General features: G+C 41.2%; 1 protein-coding gene across 2 annotated transcripts in view; it reads right to left on the reverse strand.

Annotated features, from left to right (window-relative positions):
• Window positions 1-24,278, reverse strand: part of LOC114648548 (cytochrome b5 reductase 4) — an 85,861-nt gene extending 61,583 nt beyond the window's left edge. Inside the window, exons 1-4 of one of the 2 annotated variants that reach the window (XM_028797640.2) lie at window positions 23,838-24,278; window positions 21,717-21,870; window positions 17,713-17,813; window positions 16,305-16,389 (exon numbers count right to left, since the gene is read on the reverse strand). In XM_028797640.2, the coding sequence (XP_028653473.1) occupies window positions 16,305-16,389; window positions 17,713-17,813; window positions 21,717-21,870; window positions 23,838-23,915 (418 nt within the window). In that variant the 5' untranslated portion in view covers window positions 23,916-24,278. Of the gene's footprint in view, window positions 1-16,304; window positions 16,390-17,712; window positions 17,814-21,716; window positions 21,871-23,263; window positions 23,362-23,837 lie in introns of those variants that run through there. The other variant, XM_051925348.1, reaches the window with a different exon arrangement.
• Window positions 24,279-25,307: the final 1,029 nt, after the last annotated feature.

The following is a 25,307-nucleotide window of genomic DNA, read 5'->3' on the forward strand; positions in this document are numbered from 1 at the left end:
CACGCGCGCGACCACACACACACACACACGAGCGCGCGCGAGCACACATACACACACACACACACACGAGCGCGCGCACACAGTCACAATGCTAATGCTGTAGTAAACACTATACGCTCGTACGGATGTTGACTATATGAGTGAGGCACACCGACTCAGACGGAGAATAGGAGACGATTGCCCACAATCCCGCAGTGAGAGAGAGAGAGAAGAACCATCAGCTCAGTTGTGATCACATGACGCTCAGCAGGCAAACTACTCGTACTGCAAGACCTCGCTCATTTATCAAGTGAAAATTTATTAAAAATTTTTGCTCGTCTTGCAAAACACTCGTAAACCAAGTTACTCACAAACCGAGGTTCCACTGTAATATTAAAACATCCAAAAAAAATTCATTTTTAATTAAACATTTCCAGAAAATTAGAGTAGTGCATGAAATGTGAAGTATGTTCAAGGAAGTTTGAGCTTTTGAACTGAAGACAGGGCTCTTGACCAATAAATGAGGAGGAGCTAAGTCTGCTTGAACATCCTACACTTTTATGCACTATTGTCAAAGTGTACAGTGCTACATGTAGACAAAAGGAATATTAATTATATAAATGCAAGACTGGAGAAAAAGACATAAGGGTTTACATTGATAAAACATTGCAGTCATCTAGGCAATGTGCAAAAGTAATTAAAATGTCAAATAAAATGTTAGTTTTATAGATATATTTTATAGATATTGCAATACTGGATATAAATCAAAGATCATTATGCGCAGACTGTATGATGCACTAGTGAGACTGCCTCTGGAGTACTATATGCAGTTTTTGGCTTTTTTAGTAAAATGCGTTAGATGATTGGATGGAGAGATGCCCTGTGTTTCTGCAGTGGAATAGATTAGTTCCTGAAGAAGGCAAAAGAACATGTGATTGAAAGAGGTAGCAGAAGACATGAACAAGAATTGGTCTTACTCACAAAAGATGCCAAGGACTGAGGAGAGTGGAGGAAAATGATTTTGGGGGCAACTTGGCTAAACCCCAAAAAATTAAACCTGTAATTATGAAACTTCACATTGTTGGATAAAATTGACAGTCATATGAAAAAATAAGAACACCCCATGGTTTTTGTTGATTATTTGAACAGGAAAAACAGCAAACCCTCATGCAAACAGTGTTTACAGATAAATGTGATATACTTGAATAAAATCAAAAAGAAAATTTGTATTTCAATCATTTACATAAACAAGAAAATCAATACATTGATCAGTCTAGTAGGGAAAAGTTGATGACACTCTTGGTCTCAGAAGCTGGTATTGCCTTATTTAACAGAAATTACTTCTTGTAGGCATTTTGTATAACTGTCCACCAGTCTCTGACATTAACTCCATGAAAATTTGACCACCTCTCCATGCAAAATCCATTCAGTTGCAAGACATTTGTGTGTGTGTTTTTTTAATGTACTACCTGTTTCAAATCCCCCACAAAATTACAATGGGACTCAAATCAGGACCTTGATTAGGCCAGTCCATAACCCTTGTCAGACATGTGCGCATGGGAGGCAGCTAAAGGGCTTGAGTAAGCGCAGTTCCGAGGCATGCCAGGATGTGGCAGAGTGCACTGACTCTTTTTCTCCCTTTCCTGTAGACCATTCACGGGAGATTCCACCTGGCTCTCTTGACGTCACTTCTGGGACCGAGCCTATGGAAAGAAACCTTGCCGGCTCCGTCCCCTGTGATGTCACGTCTGGGCTCAAACCAATGGCTGAAGAACATGAGCCCAATCTCTATGATCTCACTTCCTGTCTTCCTCTTTAAAAGCCTGCACCATTTCCCTATTCCCTCTGTTCTGTTTGGACTTGGTTTTGTGCACATCAGTGCTGTGTTATTTTGAGAAAGCAACTTTGCAGCCAGGAAACCAAATTATATGTGTGGCTGCCCCATATCTTTATATGACTCTGTCTCGAGTTTGTGACATTGGCGTAGTCGGCAGGATGGAGAAGTCCCAGAAGAGAAGGGGACAGGACCTTCATTGCACCCAGTTGGGAGCGTACCGGGGCCGAATGTTCAGGCGGAGAGGGTGTCCTGTGGTTCGGTGAGACCCGGTGTGAGCTCCGTTCCCGGTACACTTAACTAGGCAACCTGGAGAGGCCTGGGAATGTGTGGGAGGGGCTCACAGAATTGAGCTACCCCGGCGGGGGAAGGCAAATGGGGTTTATTATGTTCTCTCGGAGGAGAGTGTCCGCCCCCCTGTGAGACCAGACCCCCGATTTCCACCTAGGGGTGCCCCAGACTGGCAGTTGAGAAAGGTAAAAACCTGGAGGTTGGACCCAGAGCGGCCGATCCTCAAACAAGCCTGGTCCTTATGGGCAAGGGTAGGACAATGGCTACGGCCAAATGAAAATAAGCCCTCCCAGGTAATAGAGCAGGTAGTCTGCTATCTGCTCCTAAAAGAGCTTCCCCGTGCCTTCACCCAGCCGGTCTGGGGTAAGCAGTTTATGAACTTGGCAGAGCTCATTGAGCTTCTGGAGACACAAAGGATGGCCTCACAATCTGAGGGAGCAGAACCGTCCCTTTGTCGGACTCAGCTGGAGTACGTCCCGAGACCTAGCTCCCCCCTGTACAACCTGGAGCTTGTATTGCCATCCCCGGAGCCGTGGGCGCGGAAGCCGCTTAGACACACGGAGGAATGTGGGTGGAGGGCGAGGAAGTGTTGATGTGCTCTGGCTAATCCATTGGCGGTCCCACATACTGGCGTGGTAATCGTCAACGGACACAAGACCACAGTCTTATTCGATTCCAGTAGCAACATTTCCATTGTTGCCCGCCAGTTTGTGCTGCCGCGACAGTGGTTGAAGATTAAGACCAGTATAACCTGTGTCCACGGAGAAATCCGTTGGTACAGCTCTGCCGCTTGTGTCATCAGTTACAGGGGATCGGTATAAAAACTAACCATGGCCGTCCTTCCCAACCCCCAGCACCCGGTGATACTAGGGTGGGACTGGTCTAACATTAAAAGCGGTGAGACACATACCACTCCTGGGGTTAAATTGGGCCTAGTTATGGACGAGGATGAGCCGTCTCAATCTACCTCCACGCCGTGTAATCAGCCGGCACAGAGAGACGAAGTGGCCACCCTGAGTGACATGGTGACTCCCGGACCGTCGCGTGCCAAGACGTCATCCACCAGCGCCGCGGTGGAACGGGAGGAAGCCACGCACCTTGAGGTCGGCGCCGACCCTCTCTCCCTTCTGTGGTTTCAATTTAGAGAGACGCCGGCTTCATTTAAAAGGGAGCAGTGGAGTGACGATTCCCTGAAGTTTGCCAAAAATGCAGTGGTCCTAGTCAATGGCCAGCGCACGAACCAGTCGATGCTACAGGGTCCTCACTTTGTGTTGGAAAATGACCTTCATTATCGCGAAGCTGACCATGATGGGCAGGAGAGAAGGCTACTGCTAATCCCGCGGACCTTCCGGAGGCAGGTCTGTGAGTTAGCACACGCCCACCTCCTAGGTGGCTATTTGGGCACCGAGAAAACCCTGGAGCGGATCAAGCCCCGTTTCTACTGGCCGGGAATCAATGAGGAGGTTCGTCGCTTTTGCACTTCCTGCCCGGAGTGTCAATTGCGACAAATTCCGAGAAAGGGCCGTGCTCCTCTCGTTCCTATTCCCCTGATTGACATTCCTTTCCATAGAATGGGGGTCGATTTAGTCGGACCTCTAGAGCCCTCAGCCCAAGGACACAAGTACATTTTAGTCCTCGTGGATTACGCTACCAAATACCCCGAAGCTGTTCCGTTGCGCTCAGCCACTTCTAAACCCATCACACGGGAATTACTAGGGATCTTTGTGCGCGTGGGTATCCCCAAGGAAGTCATGACGGACCAGGGGACACCTTTCACCTCGGAGACGTTCAAGGAGACTGCCAAGTTACTGAAAATAAAGCATTTAAAGACCGCGGTGTATCATCCTCAAACCGATGGTTTGGTACAGAGGTTCAACCAAACTCTCAAACAAATGCTGCGTAAGGTGGTCAGCGAGGATGGAAGGAACTGGGATCAGCTCCTCCCCCTCGTCCTTTTTGCTTATCGGGAAGTCCCACAAGCCTCCACGGGGTTCTCCTCTTTTGAATTATTGTATGGGCAACAGCCCCGGGACATATTAGATATCCTAAAAGAAGGATGGGAAGAAGAGGCTCTTCCCTCTACAAACATACTGGAGTATATCGTGCAATTATGCGATAGATTTTGAAAAATTCGGCCCCTCCTTAAAAGTCATATGGAAGGGGCCCAAGCAGTACAGGTCCAATATTACGACCGCGCCACATCTCTCCGGGAGTTCCGCCTGGGAGATTGTGTCATGGTCCTAGTGCCTACCTCCCACTCTAAGTTACTTCCCCATTGGCAAGGCCCCTACAAAGTTAAGGAGAGGAAAGAACTCGTCGACTATTTGGTGAGTCAACCCAATCGTCGGCCGAGGGTCCGGGTTTATCATGTGAACCTGCTGAAACCGTCGAAGGACAGGGATCCCGATCCCTCCTCTGGCCAGCCCCGCTCACTCTTTGCTCACACGGCTAGCCTTAACTTCGGTGTGGATTTAAGTCCCAGACAATGGCGGGAGCTGGAAACAGTTATCCGGTCTGTCCGGGAGGTAGTGAGTGAAAACCCCGGAAGGACCTCTCTGGTTGAGCACAACATTGTGACAGAGCCCCGGGTTATTGTCCGAGAACGCCCGTATCGTCTTCCCGAAGCAAAAAGGGCTGAAGTGGAGCTTGAGATCAAGCACATGCTGGAACTAGGTGTGATCGAGGAAAGTCATAGTCCCTGGTCCAGTCCCATTGTGTTGGTCGGTAAGCCTGATGGGAGTTGGAGGTTTTGCAATGACTTCCGTCGGCTTAATCAAGTCTCCCAATTCGATGCCTACCCAATGCCACAAGTGGACGACCTCCTCGAGAGGCTTGGACAGGCTCAATATTTGACCACACTGGACATGACAAAGGGGTACTGGCAGGTTCCTTTAACGGACTCCGCGAAGGTTAAAACTGTGTTTAGCACCCCTAGCGGACACTGGCAGTATCGTGTCCTTCTATTTGTGTTACATGGGGCTCCAGCAACCTTCTAGCCTCATAACTCATACAGTGCTGCCTACCTGGATGACGTGGTCATCTATTCCAGCACGTGGAGAGAACACCTACAGCATGTCCAAGCGGTATTGTGGACGCTGGGGGAGGCCGGGCTCCGGATTAATCCCAAGAAATGCTTCTTTGGATTGAACGAAGCCAACTATTTAGGCTACCTGGTGGGCCGGGGTACCATAAGGCCACAGTGCTCCAAAGTAGATGCCATTTTGAATATGGCCCCGTCCGTGAACCAAGCGGCAGGTCCAAGCCTTTCTCGGGTTAGCGGGGTACTACCGCCGGTTTGTGCCCCGGTTCTCGGAGAGAGAGGCGCCCTTGACTGATTTGACAAAGAACAGGGCCCCGAACATTGTGGTATGGACTGAGAAGACAGACGCTGATTTAGTGACTTGAAGCAGGCCCTTACATCCGCACCTATTTTGATGGCACCTAACTTTTCTTTGCCTTTCATCCTCCAGACGGACGCTTCAGACACAGGCCTGAGCCGTGCTGAGCCAAAGTGTCGATGGTGTGCAACACCCCATCATGTTCCTAAGCCGGAAACTGTTGGACCGGGAGACCAGGTATGCAGCGGTGGAAAGGGAGGCTTTGGCGATTAAATGGGCGATAACTCAGCAGAGGTACTACCTGTTGGGCAGGGAATTCACCCTTGTCATGGACCATGCACCTCTACAGTGGATGGCCCTACACAAGGAGTCGAATCCACGGGTCACCCGGTGGTTTCTTGACCTACAGCCATACAAGTTTTCACTCGTTCATCGCCGGGGCGCTCTCCACGCCAATGCTGATGCTCTTTCTCGGGTTCACGACCACTCAGTTAGGGTCGCCCGACCTGACAGGTCTGAGCTAGGGGTGGGGGGGCCTTGTCACACATGTGCGCATGGGAGGCAGCTAAAGGGCTTGAGTAAGGGCAGTTCGGAGGCATACCGGGATGTGGCAGAGTGCACTGACTCTTTTTCTCCCTTTCCTGTAGACCATTCATGGGAGATTCCACCTGGCTCTCTTGACGTCACTTCCAGGACCGAGCCTATGGAAGGAAACCTTGCCGGCTCCGGCCCCTGTGATGTCACGTCCGGGCTTGAACCAATGGCTGAAGAACATGAGCCTGATCCCTATGATCTCACTTCCTGTCTTCCCCCTTAAAAGCCTGCACCCTTTCCCTATTCCCTCAGTTCTGTTTGGACTCGGTTTTGTGCACATCAGTGCTGTGTTATTTTGAGAAAGCAACTTTGCAGCCAGGAAACCAAATTATACGGGTGGCTGCTCCAAACCTTTATATGACTCTGTCTCAAGTTTGTGACACCCTCCATTGCTTCTTTTTGAGCTATTCATTGGTTGAATTGCTAGCAGGCTTTGGATCATCATCATGCTTAAAAAGTCTATTTCTGTTTCAGCTTCAGCAATCAGATAGACGGCCTCACATTCTCCTCAAGTACACTTTCATATGATGCAGAATTCACAGTTGACTCAATGACTACAAGCTGCCCAGGCCCGGAGGAAGAAAAGCAACCCCAAACTCTAACAATTCTACTGCCATGTTTCACAGCTGATATGAGGTTCTTCTCCTGAAATGCTGTCTTTGTTTGTGCCAAACATGTTTACTGTTACTGTTGCCAAACAATTATCTTTGATTCATCTGTCCAAGGCAAATTTTTCCAGAAAACCTGGGGCCTCATGTATAAACGGTGCGTATGCACAGAAATGTTGCGTAAGAACGTTTCCACGTTTAAATCGCGATGTATAAAACCTAAACTTCGCGTAAAGCCACGCACATTTCCACGGTACCTCATACCCTGGCGTACGCAAGTTCTCCGCTCGGTTTTGGAGACTGGCGGCACCCAGCGTCAAAGCAGTGCTACTGTTCCTGTGTGGTTACCCTTTCTTTTTCAGATCCACATTCCTGACGCGGCTTTATAAATACACTGAAATTAAACGCATATTGTTTATTAGTTTAATGCATCTGATTGTAATTAACCAGTAACAACATAATGGTCCACGGAATGGTCAAACTATTCCAAATACCATAACTGCTTTAGTGTTGTTACTCTCACTGCACCTTCTTTTACTTCTTTCAGCTGCTCCTGTTAGGGGTTGCCACAGCGGATCATCTTTTTCCATATTACTCTCACTGCCCCACTTGGATTAGCTGATCGGAAAGAAGATTATTGGTATACAGCATCAAGCACACGCTGCCTCAGCCATGCTTCCTATTTGAACTGCTTCTCACACGGCAAACGCTTCAAAACCTTTTCTGTACGGACCTCACGGTTCAGAAAGAGTTTCATCCCAAGAGCTCTAAATGCAATCAATCATTTCATCAAGTGCTCCTTGTAGAACTGTTTGTACTTATAAGTTCAATCACCTGACTGTAAACTTGCACTACAGTTATAATATTACACAACCTGAGCCACTTTATAAAGTGCGTATTTACATATGATGACGATATTTTTAAGATGAAATGCAGCAAAATATGTTTATTATATTATACAGATAAAACTTTAACTTCATTTAAATAATCTATATTGTTAATAATTAAAGGACACAGTGTCTTTATATGCTTCACTGGGACTGGCGTGAAGGATAGAATAATTAAACATGTACTACGAAGATATTTCAATGTTCCTTAAAAGTTTAGAAGAATCGGCATTATAAGCTTACAGATGGCTTAACGTCTATTACAGAGCTGACTGTGTGGCAATTGGGTATTTGGAGAAAGAAAAGGAAGGACAGGAATTGGAGGTTAGTACATTTGAAAGAGACAGCACTGCTGTAATAAATTATTTCATTGAAGATCACGCACAATCACTGCGCCACCGTGTTCCCATGTTTAATAACATGCTTTAACTCCTATCGTCATGAAAATTATATCAAGTATACATCTCAGTATTTTAATTATTCAGAGAGCTGTAATATTATGAATGTAATGGATTTTGTGTCCTGTTGGAGGAAGAGAAAGCCGGTAAGCACGTAGTGATTCACACACATAAAGCACATAGAAGATCAAATACAAAACAAAGCATTTAACGTGCTACTTTAGTTATGATGGGATTTGAGAAACTAGTAAACTAAATGATTTTAAGATGAAGTTTATGATGTTCTGCTTTAATGACAAAATAAACTACGTGATCAAAGTGGAAATTTCGAGATTAAAGTTGACATTTCGTGCTTTTCCCACTGTGTGCCTATTTTTTTTTTATCTGTACCCTAATAAGCTTTCATATGAAACTAAGATGGTGGGCTACGAATCGGCTTTTCACGGCGAATTAGATATCTGACTTCTTTTTTACTTTGGGCACTATGCGACTTTGTGAACTTGAGCTTTCGAGTTTCTCTGACACGCTATGTCACTCGATCAACTTCCTTTTCTTGTTTATACCACTGTTTAAACCAACAAATAGTATGTTTTTCCTTGCCTCCACTTGGTATTCACTGAAATTCTTATATTTTCCCCCGTGCTTTTCCCATTGTCTTTTCACAGAAGGCTGAGCTTAAGGGCTATTTATATTGATTTGCATATTCAAAGAGGCATAATTCTGGGAGGAGTTGGGGCGAGACAGCAGGCGCGTGCACGTGTGTTACTTTTCACGCTGATCGGGATTTATGTAGCGGAAGAACGTGGAAGTTTGAATACGCACAGATTCCTGCATCTGGATTTTTCTGTGTGTACGCACATTCCCGCTGTTGTGCTTACGCCATGTTATAGTGTGAGTTCTATGCACGGCGATATACATGAGGCCCCTGGTCTTTGCCTGTATGTTCAATGGCAAACTGTAGTCTTGCTCTAATGTTCTTCTGGGACAGCAGTCTTTTTCCAGGCACACCTTGCATGAAGTTCAGATATGTGTAGTCCCTTTATTACTTTCTCACTGATAAGCCAAATTTTGCAACAGTTTTGGAATGAAATTGCAGAGTTCTTGGAGACTTCATTTACCATCAAACGGTTAGCTTTTGGGCTGAATTTGCTGGGCTAGTCAGTCCTGGGTAAATTAGCAGTGGTTTGAAATCTATGCCACTTGTTGATGTTTGTCCTTATAGTGGAATGAGTTATTTAAAATAATTTAGCTTTTTTTTAATCCCTTGCCAGACCCCAGAGGCATACACAACCTTCTTTCTAAAGACCTTAGAAAGCTCTTTTAATCTTGGCGTGATGCCGACAAACACACATTAACAACAAAGACAACACCAAGCCCTAGAAAACTATTGTTTAAATAAGACATGTTCCACCTGCATACTTCCAAACCAGGTTCTAATCTTTTGGCTCTAAGGGTGTACTCGCACTAGCAATTGTTCCATGCCCGAGCACGTTTGTCCACATGTAACCACCCTACCCAAAGTCTAGTTCATATGACTTATGTGATTGCTCCATGCTAGGGCCACCCATAATGAGCCCCGGCCCGCTTGGAAGGGGTAGGGCCAGGCACGGTTCAGTAGGATTCGGGAACAGAGTGATCGCTAAATGTGCACAGAACACAGTCAATGATGCAACATTATTTCATTCAATACCACTGGAGTTAAAAACAGGTTTTTATTCTCATCTTACAGATATGTCTCTGTAAAAATCTTCTTGTACATGCAGAAAGATTAACAACAAAACACTGCTCTGCACACTCAATAAATCCGTAAGAGGGAAGAGACATTATCCTGGCCTACACAACTCCAAAAAACCACAAAATAAGGAAAATCATTTTCGCATGCATGCTGTCACTGATCCATGATTACACGGATCTTGTTTTGGTTCTACACAAAGCTGAACGGTGATGACAAACGCATGCCTGGGCCTAGAACATTAAAGTGCAGTGTGAAAGAAGGCCAGCGGGGGCTGGAGTTAGCGTGGGAGGATAATCGCACCTGCACACTGAACGTAACAAAGTTGCCTAGTGTGAGTACACCCTTAATCTGGAAAACCTGTTTATGTTTATGTTTATAAGTTTATGGATCTGAAATGGTGATAAAGGTTGGATTGTACTTACTTTTTCAACATGACAAATTTGAATTTTAGTTAACTTAGATTATGAGAATGAATAGACTATGTGAATGTTATGCGTCATTTGTTCAAGTATATCACCGTTATCTGTAGGCACTGTTTGCATGAAAACATCAACAATTTCCAATGGGTGTACTTATTCTTACACATGACTGTGTTTTCAGTTCACCAGTCAGGTGATGTGATACAATGCATTATGGGGACCGTTGTGTTGAACAGTTTTTAGTAAAAACAGTGCTGCTTGGCTTGGGGATGCATGGTGATCCACTGTAAAGCTGTGAAGCCACAAGTTAATCACAGGCTTCCCACCCTTCATTACCAGCAAATTTCAACAACTTATCAATGACTTTTCCATAGTGTCTAATCAAATTTCCATGACTTAATTTTTGCGCAACTGAGAGGATGTGGTGGATGTTTGCTGACTCGCCGACCAGCCACAAGCATTACCTGATAGGTAACCACCCAAATAATCAGATTGTGACTCAAACCTAAGAATGTAATACAGTAATCCCTCCTCCATCGCGGGGGTTGCGTTCCAGAGCCACCCACGAAATAAGAAAATCCGCGAAGTAGAAACCATATGTTTATATGGTTATTTTTATATTGTCATGCTTGGGTCACAGATTTGCGCAGAAATACAGGAGGTTGTAGAGAGACAAGAACGTTATACAAACACTGCAAACAAACATTTGTCTCTTTTTCAAAAGTTTAAACTGTGCTCCATGACAAGACAGAGATGACAGTTCTGTCTCACAATTAAAAGAATGCAAACATATCTCTTCAAAAGAGTGTGCGTCAGGAGCACTGAATGTCAGAAAGTGAGAGAAAACCAAACAAATCAATAGGGCTGTTTGGCTTTTAAGTATGCGAAGCACCGCCGGTACAAAGCTGTTGAAGGCGGCAGCTCACACCCCCTCCGTCAGGAGCAGGGAGAGAGAGGGAGAGAGAGAGAGAGAGAGAGAGAGAGAGAGAGAGAGAGAGAGAGAGAGAGAGAGAGAGAGAGAGAGAGAGGAAAACAAACAGTGAAAAATCAATACGTGCCCTTTGAGCTTTTAAGTATGCGAAGCACTGTGCAGCATGTCGCTTCAGGAAGCAGCTGCACACAGAAGGTAGCAACTTGAAGATAATCTTTCAGCATTTTTAGACGAGCGTCCGTAGCGTCTAGGTGTGCGAACAGCCCCCCTGCTCACACCCCCTATGTCAGGATCAGAGAAAGTCAGCGCGAGAGAGAGAGAGAGAGAGAGAGAGAGAGAGAGAAACAAAAGTAAGTTGGGTAGCTTCTCAGCCATCTGCCAATAGCGTCCCTTGTATGAAATCAACTGGGCAAACCAACTGAGGAAGCATGTACCAGAAATTAAAAGACCCATTGTCCTCAGAAATCCGCGAACCAGCAAAAAATCTGCGATATATATTTAAATATGCTTACATATAAAATCCGCGATAGAGTGAAGCCGCGAAAGGCGAAGCGCGATATAGCGAGGGATCACTGTACTCCAATCTTCACCCTGTCAAAAAGGTGAACCAGCCGCCAAGGCACAACGTCAGAGAATTCACCTCAGGTGCTGATGTCCAAGGTTCCATCCCAGTAAGGGGATGCAAAAGAGACACCTGATAAGCCACAATAAAGGCATAACACATGTTTTGTACTCATTGTATTATTTGGCAGATACTGTATCATATATATATGGGCAGAATAGCAGAAGCACTTCTGAGTTGGCCAATATAATAGGACTTGCTGGCCTCACAGAGGCAAGCCAGAGTTGGGTGGAAAGTGGACGAAACTTGCAAGGAGGAGTACTAGTGGCTGTGGGGGAAACGCTTGGGGAATAGTATCTCACACAATAAAAGATTCTTTGCCCTTTTAAATTGTTTCCGTACCTGTTTGTGTTGGGTGTTTGGGAAGCTGGAACGTCCCTTCTATCCACCATATATTATGGTGCTTAGTAAATAGCAATATTATTCAGGATATGGGAGACCAAAGCGCTAATGCTCTTTCTCATGCGGCCACATTTTCTATCCTTCAGTGCTGACAAAATTGCGGCATAAATGTGTCACAACCTGTGATTTTAATAAATTCCCATTTGCTCAATCTATATTTAGCATGAAATGCATTGTGGAGAATGTGAAGTCCACGTGATCCTATGTTGATCAATGTCTTGTTCACATCACATAAAAGCTCAGACAGTAACAGGTCTGTTATGGCGTTGTTTAACTTCTATTTCTCCATAATGTCTTGAGTAGTTGCATGCCCCATAAACTCTGTTCCTACATACCTAGTTTTCACTTTTCCCCCATTCCATATCCTCACGTGTACATCCATTTTTTGAGCCAAGTGATTAAGGGTACCATCAAAATGAAGAGCATACACAGCTTGTTAAAACACTTCTCTGACAATGATTTACAATAATGAGCAATACCGAATGTAATAAAATCAGCATACTTTGCTTCACTACATGAAAATTAGGTTGAATTTCACTGTCGGTAAACATTGTTTTAAACAGATGACTTTAAAGACTGATGCATGATTTGTAAGAATAGTCAGAACTATACTAACGTTTGCTGTGCTAGCTGAAGAGGAGTTGAACAGGTATCATACCAATCGTTTTTCTTGCTGCCTTCTCATTGTTGATATGTTTTTAACTTTTAAGCAACATGCTAGCACAGCTTCACACCAAACATTTTCCCACATTATTTACATTTCGTACATTCTGTGTCTTCATCTTCATGGAGTAAAAGCTTACATTTTTCATTTGTTAACCAGAAATTATCGAACAAACATTTACTCTGCATTTTGAAAAATGTGTTGCAGCTCACTACACAACCGTTGCAAGATCTCATAACATTAATAACTGTGACCCTCTTTTCAAGATTCGGCTAATTTACAAAAGTACATGACATAGAATTCATTTTCTTTATATTAAAAAAAGCCACGACTTTTCTAAAACATAATGGTAATTTGATATTTCCAAACCTTTTCCAGGTCAGGAAAATTTAATTTAATTTTTAGTAACTTTTCCAGGATTTTCATGACAGTGGGAACCCTGTTAATGGTGAAAGCAAGCTGATTATGTGCAAGTGCGCTCAGCTCAGTTGCTCAACACTGACATTATGCGGATCGCTAGTTAAGCACCTGCACCCATAAGCTAGAAAAGGAGCCTATGAAAAGAGAAATACAGAGGTGGAAGAATCATGAAAAATCCAGAACGGGAGAAAGGATGATGGGGACTGAAAGAAAGAGAAAGTCGGGATTGTGGCAGAGCCAGTGTGAAGAGGCCCCATGCAAAACAGTAATGCTCCAGGGGTAGGGTTGAACATCGAAGTGAAGCAAAGACCCTCATCTGCTCTGAGAGGTCCCATGGATGCTAAGGGACGATGATAGGAGAAGGGCTTGTGAGCTGCCCATGGATGCCAAGGGATGGCAGTGGGGCACGAGCCAGTCAAGAGTTTGACCATCCTTAGTGGAGGGTGTCCTCTTCAGCTAAGCACACCTCAAAAGGTGAGTTGCTGAGACATAAATTGATTCGCAAAGAAAAAATCCTGACTATGTTTATGGCCTGCTTTAACCATTTTTGTAACTTCCATATGAACCACACTTCATTTCGCTTTGAACACTGTTTGGATTGTTTTAATATAAGCACTAAGTACCTTTCACACCAGCCTTTTCTAGTGTGAGTCCTCATTGCACTGGTTCATCCTTGGTACATTACTATCAGTTAACTTGGGGTTAAAAGAAGGAATGCAAGCTGTGGACAACAACCTGGGCATCACCGGTGAAACCAAACTTTTTCTCAGTGGCAACAGGGACAAAACAGGACCCAACCCTATGCTGGAGACTAGCCTACTGGAAGGTATGCTCATGTACATACTGACATATAGTCAGCAATCAACTTAACATAGTAGGTTTTAGCATATGTAAAGTAATGTAAAACAAGGAAAGGGCATGCATGCAAACTGGTCAGAATTCTATACCAGGTCCCCTGCGTCTGTGAGGGAGAAGTGCTAATGATATAAATAGTGTAAAATGAGCTATACTGTGAGCTTTACTTAATGATGTAAGTAGAAATCAATGCGCTGAAGAAAAAGAACCAGGAGATAGCCTTTCTGATTAATTGGCATCTGGTAGTCATGCAGTTGAATCAGGCACTTTGTTATACTTAATAATAATAATACATTTTATTTACAGTGGTGTGAAAAACTATTTGCCCCCTTCCTGATTTCTTATTCTTTTGCATGTTTGTCACACAAAATGTTTCTGATTATCAAACACATTTAACCATTAGTCAAATATAACACAAGTAAACACAAAATGCAGTTTGTAAATGATGGTGTTTATTATTTAGGGAGAAAAAAAATCCAAACCTACATGGCCATGTGTGAAAAAGTAATTGCCCCCTTGTTAAAAAATAACCTAACTGTGGTGTATCACACCTGAGTTCAATTTCCGTAGCCACCCCCAGGCCTGATTACTGCCACACCTGTTTCAATCAAGAAATCACTTAAATAGGAGCTGCCTGACACAGAGAAGTAGACCAAAAGCACCTCAAAAGCTAGACATCATGCCAAGATCCAAAGAAATTCAGGAACAAATGAGAACAGAAGTAATTGAGATCTATCAGTCTGGTAAAGGTTATAAAGCCATTTCTAAAGCTTTGGGACTCCAGCGAACCACAGTGAGAGCCATTATCCACAAATGGTAAAAACATGGAACAGTGGTGAACCTTCCCAGGAGTGGCCGGCCGACCAAAATTACCCCAAGAGCGCAGAGACGACTCATCCGAGAGGTCACAAAAGATCCCAGGACAACGTCTAAAGAACTGCAGGCCTCACTTGCCTCAATTAAGGTCAGTGTTCACGACTCCACCATAAGAAAGAGACTGGGCAAAAACGGCCTGCATGGCAGATGTCCAAGACGCAAACCACTGTTAAGCAAAAAGAACATTAGGGCTCGTCTCAATTTTGCTAAGAAACATCTCAATGATTGCCAAGACTTTTGGGAAAATACCTTGTGGACTGATGAGACAAAAGTTGAACTTTTTGGAAGGCAAATGTCCCGTTACATCTGGCGTAAAAGGAACACAGCATTTCAGAAAAAGAACATCATACCAACAGTAAAATATGGTGGTGGTAGTGTGATGGTCTGGGGTTGTTTTGCTGCTTCAGGACCTGGAAGGCTTGCTGTGATAGATGGAACCATGAATTCTACTGTCTACCAAAAAATCCTGAAGGAGAATGTCCGGCCATCTGTTCGTCAACTCAAGCTGAAGCGATCTTGGGTGCTGCAACAGGACAATGACCCAAAACACACCAGCAAATCCACCTCTGAATGGCTGAAGAAAAACAAAATGAAGACTTTGGAGTGGCCTAGTCAAAGTCCTGACCTGAATCCAATTGAGATGCTATGGCATGACCTTAAAAAGGCGGTTCATGCTAGAAAACCCTCAAATAAAGCTGAATTACAACAATTTTGCAAAGATGAGTGGGCCAAAATTCCTCCAGAGCGCTGTAAAAGACTCATTGCAAGTTATCGCAAACGCTTGATTGCAGTTATTGCTGCTAAGGGTGGCCCAGCCAGTTATTAGGTTCAGGGGGCAATTACTTTTTCACACATGGCCATGTAGGTTTGGATTTTTTTTCTCCCTAAATAATAAACACCATCATTTACAAACTGCATTTTGTGTTTACTTGTGTTATATTTGACTAATGGTTAAATGTGTTTGATGATCAGAAACATTTTGTGTGACAAACATGCAAAAGAATAAGAAATCAGGAAGGGGGCAAATAGTTTTTCACACCACTGTATATTGCGCCCCTCCCATGCTCAAGGCGCTTAAGAACAAGCTGGAAGAAATTCTGCAACAATTTCGATATTAGACAGCCAAGCTAACTAGATGAAAACAATGAGTTCCACTTATTTGTAAACTGTGCTTAAATTAATCTGCATTTACAGCACCATGTGTAAACACTGAGGCATTTCATTCAATTACTGCACCTAGAAAATTATACATCTTTTTTGTTGATGTATAGCTGCTCACACATTAGTATACTTATAATATTACCGTAATTAGTAAACCTTTATTAATTTAAATAATATAAACTATATACTTGTGCATCTAAAATTAAAAGAAAAATTAAAAGGTAGAAAGCAGTAGCAACTAGCAGTTTATTGCTAGAGCATATTGGTTGTTTGTACCAGGTTTGTGTTACCTTTTGTTGCTGTTATAGCCTTCATTGCCATTTTACCTATCAGGCACTCTTTCAGCATGGATTCATAATTAACCCAACGATGAACCTGAAAAAATAAATAAAGAATTTTAATTTTTATTTTGGTTCAAGTAGGATAATCATAGAAGCATAAATAAATGTAATGGAACAAATGATTATCAGATGTGTTATAGCAACAAAATCTATTACCTAATAAATATTACAAATGAAGAAAGATGACATGCATAAGATGGTATATTTTGATCATGCTATAACAAATCAATGTTGCTCGATTATAAATTCAAACTTACTTAAAACTAACATGGAATCAAGCTTTACAAGAATAAAGAAATATCAAAATTAATAAATCATTTCATAACAACTGAGAAAAAAAACAGACTGGAGTGCTGAAGGCAAATAAATAATCGATGAAGAAATAAGGTGTCTTCTATAACAAGCAATACCATCAATTTAAGACCAAGAAGAGAGATCTTTAAAACAAATAAAGAATTTAAAGGAGAAATAGAACCTTAGCATAATGCTGACAAATGACTGAAATTGTCTATATACTGTTTTTAAAATAAAAAACAAAAAGAAAAACAGTCTTCTAAAATGCTGTCTAATACAAAAACAAATACAAGAAAACCTTTAATTTTGACACACATTTTCTATATAACTTCTCTGCCTACCATCTGTGTGCCTCAGCAGAAATTATGATTCATCAGACCAGGCAGGTTATCCAGTCTTTAACTGTCCAGTTTTGAGCCTATGCCTACTGCAGTCTTAGCTCTCTGTTTTTAGATAAAAGTAGTGGAACCGGACATGGCCATCTGCTGATGCAGTCCATCTGCCACAAACCTTGATGTGTTGTGAATTCTGAGATGCTTTTCTGCTGACCTCAGTTGTACAGAGTAATTATTTGAGTTAATAAAGCCTTTCTGTTAGGGTGAACAAGTATGGCAATTCTCCACTGACCTGTCATCAACATGGTGTTTCCATCTGCAGAACTGTAGCACAATAGATGTTTTTTGCACTCTAGTGACTGTTATATGTGAAAGTCCCAGGAGATCAGCGCCAACAATAATGAAATAGTAAAAATACCCGAGATCACATTTTTGCCCCATTCTACTGTTTCATGTGAACATTAACTGAAGCTCATGACCTGTATTTAGATGATTTTATGCATTGTACTAATGCCACATGATTGGTTGATTAGATAATTGCATGGATGAGCAGGTGTACAGACGCTCTCAAAAATTTCCTCAGTTGAGTGTACATACAGAATACATACACACACAGCATTTACACACACATGTATCAAATATTATATACAATGAATCAGTTTAAATGTTTGTGTGGTGGGCTTTCTCACAGCACAAAGAAGCATTTCAAGCCAGGCAAAAAATCCCACCTGATCAAAAAGATCTGTTCCATCCATCCCTGCTGCCCTCATCAGTTCATCTTCTCCACCAGGATGATATTCCATGTAAGGTGTCACATTATAAACTAAACCTAAAAGGGAAACACTCATTTACATGACACTAAGATGGTACTATTTTACTTCTAAATCAATGTTCACTGTTAAGAAAAGGGATCAACAATTCCTAGTTAGGAAAAGAATCATACTCATACAATGCATTTATTAAAGAACCTTGTTAAAAGCTAATATTGTATGAATGTTAAGAAATATTTACTGTTGAAAATAGAATTTTGGATATGATGACAACTTTATACTCATTATTTGGGACACATGGCATCAATAAGAACTGATGAGTTTCATGAAAAAATATGTATGTACGGGTATTAATATTTCCTAAAATTTCTTTATTCCTGGTCATTATAGCAATGAACTGAAGCATGTCCTGGCAGCTACAAGCAAAAATCAGGAACTAGCCGTAGAAAGCATGATAGCTTATCGCACAGTACACTCACAAACATTCTAGTGTTTAATCCAGTCAATTTTGAGATGTAATTACACCTGACTGCATTTATTTGAATTGCAGCTTGGAATCAAACCATGATCAAAATTTTAGGAAACAAAAGTGCTACACCACAGTACCATACCATTTGGTGATGAAATACTAAACTACACAATTGTCCAGGTTCTCAACTTATAAATAGTGAAGTATGTACAATTGTTATGTCAGAAATGATATCCATTTAATGTAAAAATATAATTCAAGTTTCAGGAACTGGAGAAGATGATGCAAGTGCAAACAAATCTTAATCAACCATGTAATTCTGTCTCACTCAACTGTACTCACAATGCAAAGAAGATTTATGAATATATAAAAGAGCATCCATCAAAAGGACAACGGACACTTTATTCTGCACAAAATGTGTTTAGCATTATTATTTGGCATACGTACAAATAATGCTACTTTTTAAACTATTGAAATTTTCTTTTTTGAAAATACATTTGTTTGCTCTTAATGCAAACAACCAAATAGTATGTTCTACTTCATAATAATACTGTATGTGTTTCATTTTTTAACACTGTCACTACATAATGTTAGGGTTATTTATTCATTTTGAAAATAGACAAAAGCAATACATGTTTTTATCTCTGAATTTTACTACATTACCAGCTTTATAACTTTTGTTCTCTTCTGCACTATTTGCACTGGGTACTTTAGCATAATTAGTATGCTTCTTCTATTCTTATATTTCAGAATTTTCCTAGTCATACATCTGGGAATGACTGTGGCATCTTTATGTTGATAGTGAGACATATTATTTTGAATAACAACACAGACTGAGGATGTCCTGAAGTTTTTCGCAGATATGTAAATAAAATGTGCTCTGTTTGTAGGCTGATCCCTGTATGTAGCACTGGAAGCTTAATTTGACTACACAGTTGTGAGTTCTTTTTTAAAATCTATATATATAATTCACTAAGCCAGAAGACAAGTAGCCACCCATGGAAAGCATGCCGGAAGGGGCGTGGATTCACTAAGCCGCCGACAAGTAAGCCGCCCATGGCGCACGCAGGAAGGAATCATGCCCACCAACTCTAAGACCATTGGATTACGACGACAACTCGCAGAGCCACGCCCACCAACTCGGACACGTTGATTGGGAAAAAATGCCGTCATTTATCTTCGTCTGGGCTACAGTACACATGCACCTCTGAGCCACGTTGACTTTTCGCTTACGACGCACGACCACGCGCACCATAGCAAACTGTTTTACACGCTATATGCAGCAATTCGTTTCCGCAACAAACATGCGTCTTCATAGATGGTCCTGCAGAAACACGGAAAACGTTTCCCGCCCACCAAAGCAGGACCATGTAAAAAGAGGCATGTTTGTCACGGATGTGAATTGCTGAATGCAGCGTCTAAAACAGTTAATAGGCTGCAACAAAATTATGAAAGTATGGGCGCATTTTTTCACACAAGCTGTGTGTGTGTGTGTGGGTGGGTTGGTGTTAGTTAATTAGTTCCTCGAAGGATTTCAACATTTAATATGCACAAGCGGGGTTGGTGTTAGTTAGTTAATTAGTTCCTCGAAGGATTTCAACATTTAATCATCATCATATATAATCCACCAAGTCGTCCGACCGTGTGATACAAACGACAGAGCACCGCCCAAGAACTCGAACCGCTAGAGAGACACGCCCACCAACTCTAATAAGCCTGCCCGCCTGACTGTTACCAGCGTTCACCGCAATGTGCTGGAGTGTAAAACCATCACAACTATCAGACGCTGTTTATATCTAAGAAGATATATAGATACTCATTATTCATCCGGCACGCGTCCACCCATGCTCTCAAGGCATTCACAGTGCCTGCTCATGTGCTCGAACACAACAACTCGCCACACACAAATCTTGCTTTATTTTACTCAACACGGGAAACCTCACCCTGCCCGGACACGGAGAGGATTGACAGATTGATAGCTCTTTCTCAAATATTTCCCCACAAACGAGGAATACCCACTGAGTGCGGGTCATACGCTCCCTCTGAATACCTCCCTGCCCTGTGTACGCTCCCCACCCCCCTCCTACTACCGTGGTCGGGTGGCTTGGTGGATTATATATAGAAAAGCAGTCGAAACCGCAAAGAACAATGAAAGGACAACGTGGCTCAGAGGTACACAGACGACAGCGAGTCAAGTGAGGAGTTGGGGGCAGCAAGTCTTTGATAGGCTGCAACAAAATGATGAAAGAACCGGCGCATTTTTTTCACACAAGCTAGGTGGGTGGGTGTTAGTTAATTAGTTACTCGAAGGATTTCAAGATTTAATATGCACAAGCGGTAACACTGCAAAATAAGCCCAAACCTGAAAAGACGGCTGGCAAAAAGTGGCCGACAAATTAAACGCGTGTGCATTGTACTTACTGAACGCATCGTTATGGATTTTGCAAATGTTCGCTTTTTTCATTCAAAGCGCTATCCACACAGGGAGGAACAGGGAAGCGAACCTACAGTCTCCTTACTGTTAACCAGCAACACTACCACTGCGCTACAAGGCAGAAAATGCAGTTAAAGAATGCACCGGGCTCAATTTTATTTTCACTTCTGTTTGGACAACTGTGTCGTTCAGGAAGTGTTCACCTATCAATACATAATTATGCGGCGTAGGGTTGGCTAGTACAAATTATTTTGGCATAGATTTTACAAAGGTGGACAATTTCATGGTTCATTTTGCTGTTCTGTTCTCATTTAGCATGATGGATGAAGTGGATGCTGTAGAGGCTATGTATGAATTTACTCCTTTACAGATGATCCAGATGAGAGAGAAGAAAGACTGGGCCCTTTTTTGCATAACATTTATTGGACATGCAGTCCAATAGCCTTGAAATTCTGTTCTACTATTGGATTTTTCCCAGGTATAAATCTTGGAAGAATTAATACATAGTTTTATGACAAACAGATTGTGTCAAATTTGCAGGCACCACACTTCACTCAATAAAAAAGTATAAACATTAACAAAATACAAATTTCAAGTAAATCAATTAATATGACAAAGCTAAAAACATTTGCAGAGTTAAATAATCTTGAATAAATAAGGTTAGCTTCTATTCTCTCTGTCTATACATATATATATAAACACACACGTGAACACACATATTTATATATACATACGCATACACACACACACACACACACATATATATATACATATATATATATATATACACACACACATTGAATGTGGTATGCAAAATTGTTATACAAATAAATGTTACATTTGTCTGTATTTCTGATAGAGATAGATAAGTCTCATTTCTCTCAGCAGCTTATAAATGTGCATACTGGCATCAGAATCGGCAGATAATTACATAGACATCATTGGATATTGCCATCGGCTCAGAATTCCCATATTGGTGCAACCCTAATTTAAATTATTCTTACACCTTAATATTCACACTGTACAATGACTTCACATTGCCACCCAGACCTAGCTCACCTCGTATACATATCCAGCAGTCGTCATTTTTATTGTGTCTTGCAAGCTCTTCTTCTGTTACTTCAATCAACCTTCCCTTTAGACCGGTCAAATCCTTTCCGCTCTTTGTAAGCCGGATCCAATCCATTAAGCTCCTACCTGGTTTCAAAGGCACCTTTTGAAAAAGAATAATAACAGATTGAGCAACAGTGATGATTTTTATTATTCAATAACTAATTTTAAGAAGGGAGGCTAACATGGTCATATAACATATAACTCTGAAATGTCTGCAGGTTCCTTTAAATTCACCTATGATTTTTCCTAACTCAGCAATTACTGATTAAGATAACATGCATTAAGTAGCCTGATTTCTCGGAAAGGAAAAAAAAGATCAAAAGTATTTGGTCTTCCTATTTCAATCCGAAAGAGGCTTTAATAAAAGTACTAGTTAATACAAATGCAGCCACTAAAAATTACCAGATGCCTAAATTCACACCTCTGCATTAAAAGTAAGCAAATGCATGAACATGCACTAGTGGTGAATGGATAAACGCATAAATGATGCTTGAAAGACCTACAGAGGTTGCTGGTCTTTCAATTACTAAGCCTTTACTTGTTTAATAATTTTACTCTTCATTACACTGACTTAAATTTTTATTGCCTTCCTGATCATTTTAATGTTTTGTATACATTAAAGAGTGTTAGGAACATTGTTGTCTCTGGTGTATACTTAAGTTCCTCTTGTCTTCTCTTACATATTATTGACAAAATTAGTTAAATGTTTATTAATATTCTAATACTTTTAGATCATCATATTTGGAACCATGTCTATTGATATGTCCTTCTTCACAACTTAGAGTGAAATCCTTATTTATTACAGTAATTAAGAAGATTAATCAACAATTGTAGCTGATTATTGTATTTCAACTCAGATTGCATGTCTTTTTTTATTCTGTGTATTTTTTCACTAGTTATTTGTAAATTTATGTGTCTATATACTTTAATATATTTTATGACTATTTACACTTTAAGTTTTTAATAGATCTTTAGATTATTTATCATAAATATATTGAGGTTTTGCCACAAGAAGGCCAGGGTTGACTTTCCAGGTGCTCCCTGCGTGGAATTTGCATGTTCTCCTGTTGTCTACATGGGTTTCCTCCTATAGTTCAAAGAAATGCAGTTAGGTGAATGGGCATTGTTAAATTCGCCCGTGTGTGTGTGTGTGTGTGTGTTTTCACCCTGTGAATGACTTGTGCCCTATGCTTGCTGGGATAGGCTCCCACGACTTTGCCCTGGATAACAGGGTTAAGAAGATGCATGATAAATACGTTTTGTAACAATTTTCTGATTACCTTGTTTTATATACGTTACGTGTTCACCGTTCTGTTGTTGTTGTGTTGGTATATGTAGTTAGTATAAATTTTTCACATGTTCACCACTTAATTGTTTTTATAAAATTAAGAATCTTGTGTAATTTGTTCTTGACGTGTAATTTTTTTGGCTACATTACTATTAACTTTCTAGGACTTTGCACTCACCAGATATGAAAACATTCATAAATTTACCGTTCTTATATATCAGTCAGTCATCGTCCAACCCACTATATCCTAACACAGGGTCACGAGGGTCTGCTGAAGCCAATCCCAGCCAACACAGGGCGCAAGGCAGGAACAAATGCCCGGGCAGGGCGCCAGCCCCCGCAGGTTCTTATATATTAAATCCTTAAATAATACATCGTTTCCACCCCATACTAAGTAAATTTTTTTAAATTCGCTGTTCTTCACTTTTAATACTGGAAACGCAAAAATGTTCGCACATTCGTTTATTTCGAGACCATGGAACACTGAGCAAAACTAGCTCACCCAGAGACAACCCCAGCAGTCAGAACTGAACCCAGATCCTTGCAGCTGGAAGATCATTTACACTACCATACCGTCAGCATAAAATCCCACAGCAAAACTTCCCACCTGCTCAACTAATTTCCTTGTACAAAGGCAGGTAAACAAAGTTTGATCTGTGGGATTATAAAGACGTTTTGAGAAGACCATCTAACACACCATGGCTGCAATACGGACACTTTATGGGTCGCTCCCTTTAAAAGCGCTGCCCATTCACTTGCCCAAAGTCGATATGGCTCACCTTGCTTCTCCCCTGCGCCGAAGACACGCGCTGCTGTGAACTGGGGGCTGGGAAGGATTGTGATGGAATGTTTAGCATGTTCTTCTTTTGTGTAACCGTTTTAATGGTGAAAAATAACAAGTGCAAAAGGCAAAATTCAAAATACTCCTATCCGCAAACCAGTAAAATATATAACAGCTTTGTAAACCTTGTCAAAACGCATCACTTAAACTTATTTCAAGTTTAAAATTAAAAGCGAAAAACAGTGAATGAAAAAGAAACAGTAATCCACTCAGATACAAAGAAGTGAAAATATCCCATTAGATTTACAGCAGCGTGAAAAGTTCTTTCCACGATCTATTTCCAGCCTGTAGCTAACAATCAAGTATTATCAATGAGCGCTTCGGAAATCCAAACCGAATTACACTCGAGGAAATGAACCACTTCCGTGTACACAAACCATTTCCCGTCGCACTTTTTTGACGTTATTATTAAACGCACCAATGAGCGTCGCTTAGTTTGAAGTTTAACACGAGTCTTCTAGCGCAGCCTGCCGACCGGAGGTGAAAGCAAAAGTTATTTTCCTTCTCGATCAGTTTCTGGTTTACAAAACCTACGGTATTATTATTATTATTATTATTATTATTATTATTATTATTATTATTATTAACAAGACTTGTCCACTTTTTTACTTAAAACATATGAAATAATTAATAATAATTCTGGATTTGTTTAAAAATATCGTGCTGTCTTATTTATTTTTGATTCATGCTGATATTCATTATGCCGTTGAATATCGTCAATGATATTCTGTTTTCCACTTTGTATCCAGTTTTCTATTGATGGCCTAACTAAATTTTTGTTACTTGTCATTTTCTGTTGTGCGTCTGGAAAAATGACAAAGACGGGTAAGCGAATGTGTCACCTCAAAATCATATTCCAGTGTACCCTTATAATTATTTTCCATAAGATGCAGACCAAACCCATACAGCTGACGAAATGTCTTGACATTTGTTTCTCAGAAAGTAAGAGATCTAGAGAGTTTTGATCTAATGAAGGTTCTGTTCTTCATGTATTAAGCTTGTTTATTTTGCTGTTTTTTGTTGATAATTTTTGGTTATTTTTCCATGTTAATGCCTTTGTTAGGTCCTATTATTTGATATTTTCTTACAATGTGTTTTGTTTTTTCAATTTTTATGTTATTGTTATTTATGTCAAGTTAATTTGTTATTTCCTTGTTCTTTATAGGTTGAACCAAAGGGGAAGGGAGCCCCCTGATACTGCAGCAATGACTTCCCTTCGTCTGTCTGAGATAGCTTGTGTGGTTCAGCCCCCGTTTTTTGAATTCCTGTTATTGAAAAATATGTAGGTTCTCATTTTCATTATTTTAATTTCTGATTTTCATCTTTTTGGTTTGATTTTCTTCACTTTTGGATTGCCTTTTGGAGGTAACATTTTGTAATCTCCTAGAATTTTGAATAAATATTCTGT

The sequence above is a fragment of the Erpetoichthys calabaricus genome, chromosome 3, assembly GCF_900747795.2.
Source record: "Erpetoichthys calabaricus chromosome 3, fErpCal1.3, whole genome shotgun sequence".
Lineage (NCBI taxonomy): Eukaryota > Metazoa > Chordata > Cladistia > Polypteriformes > Polypteridae > Erpetoichthys > Erpetoichthys calabaricus.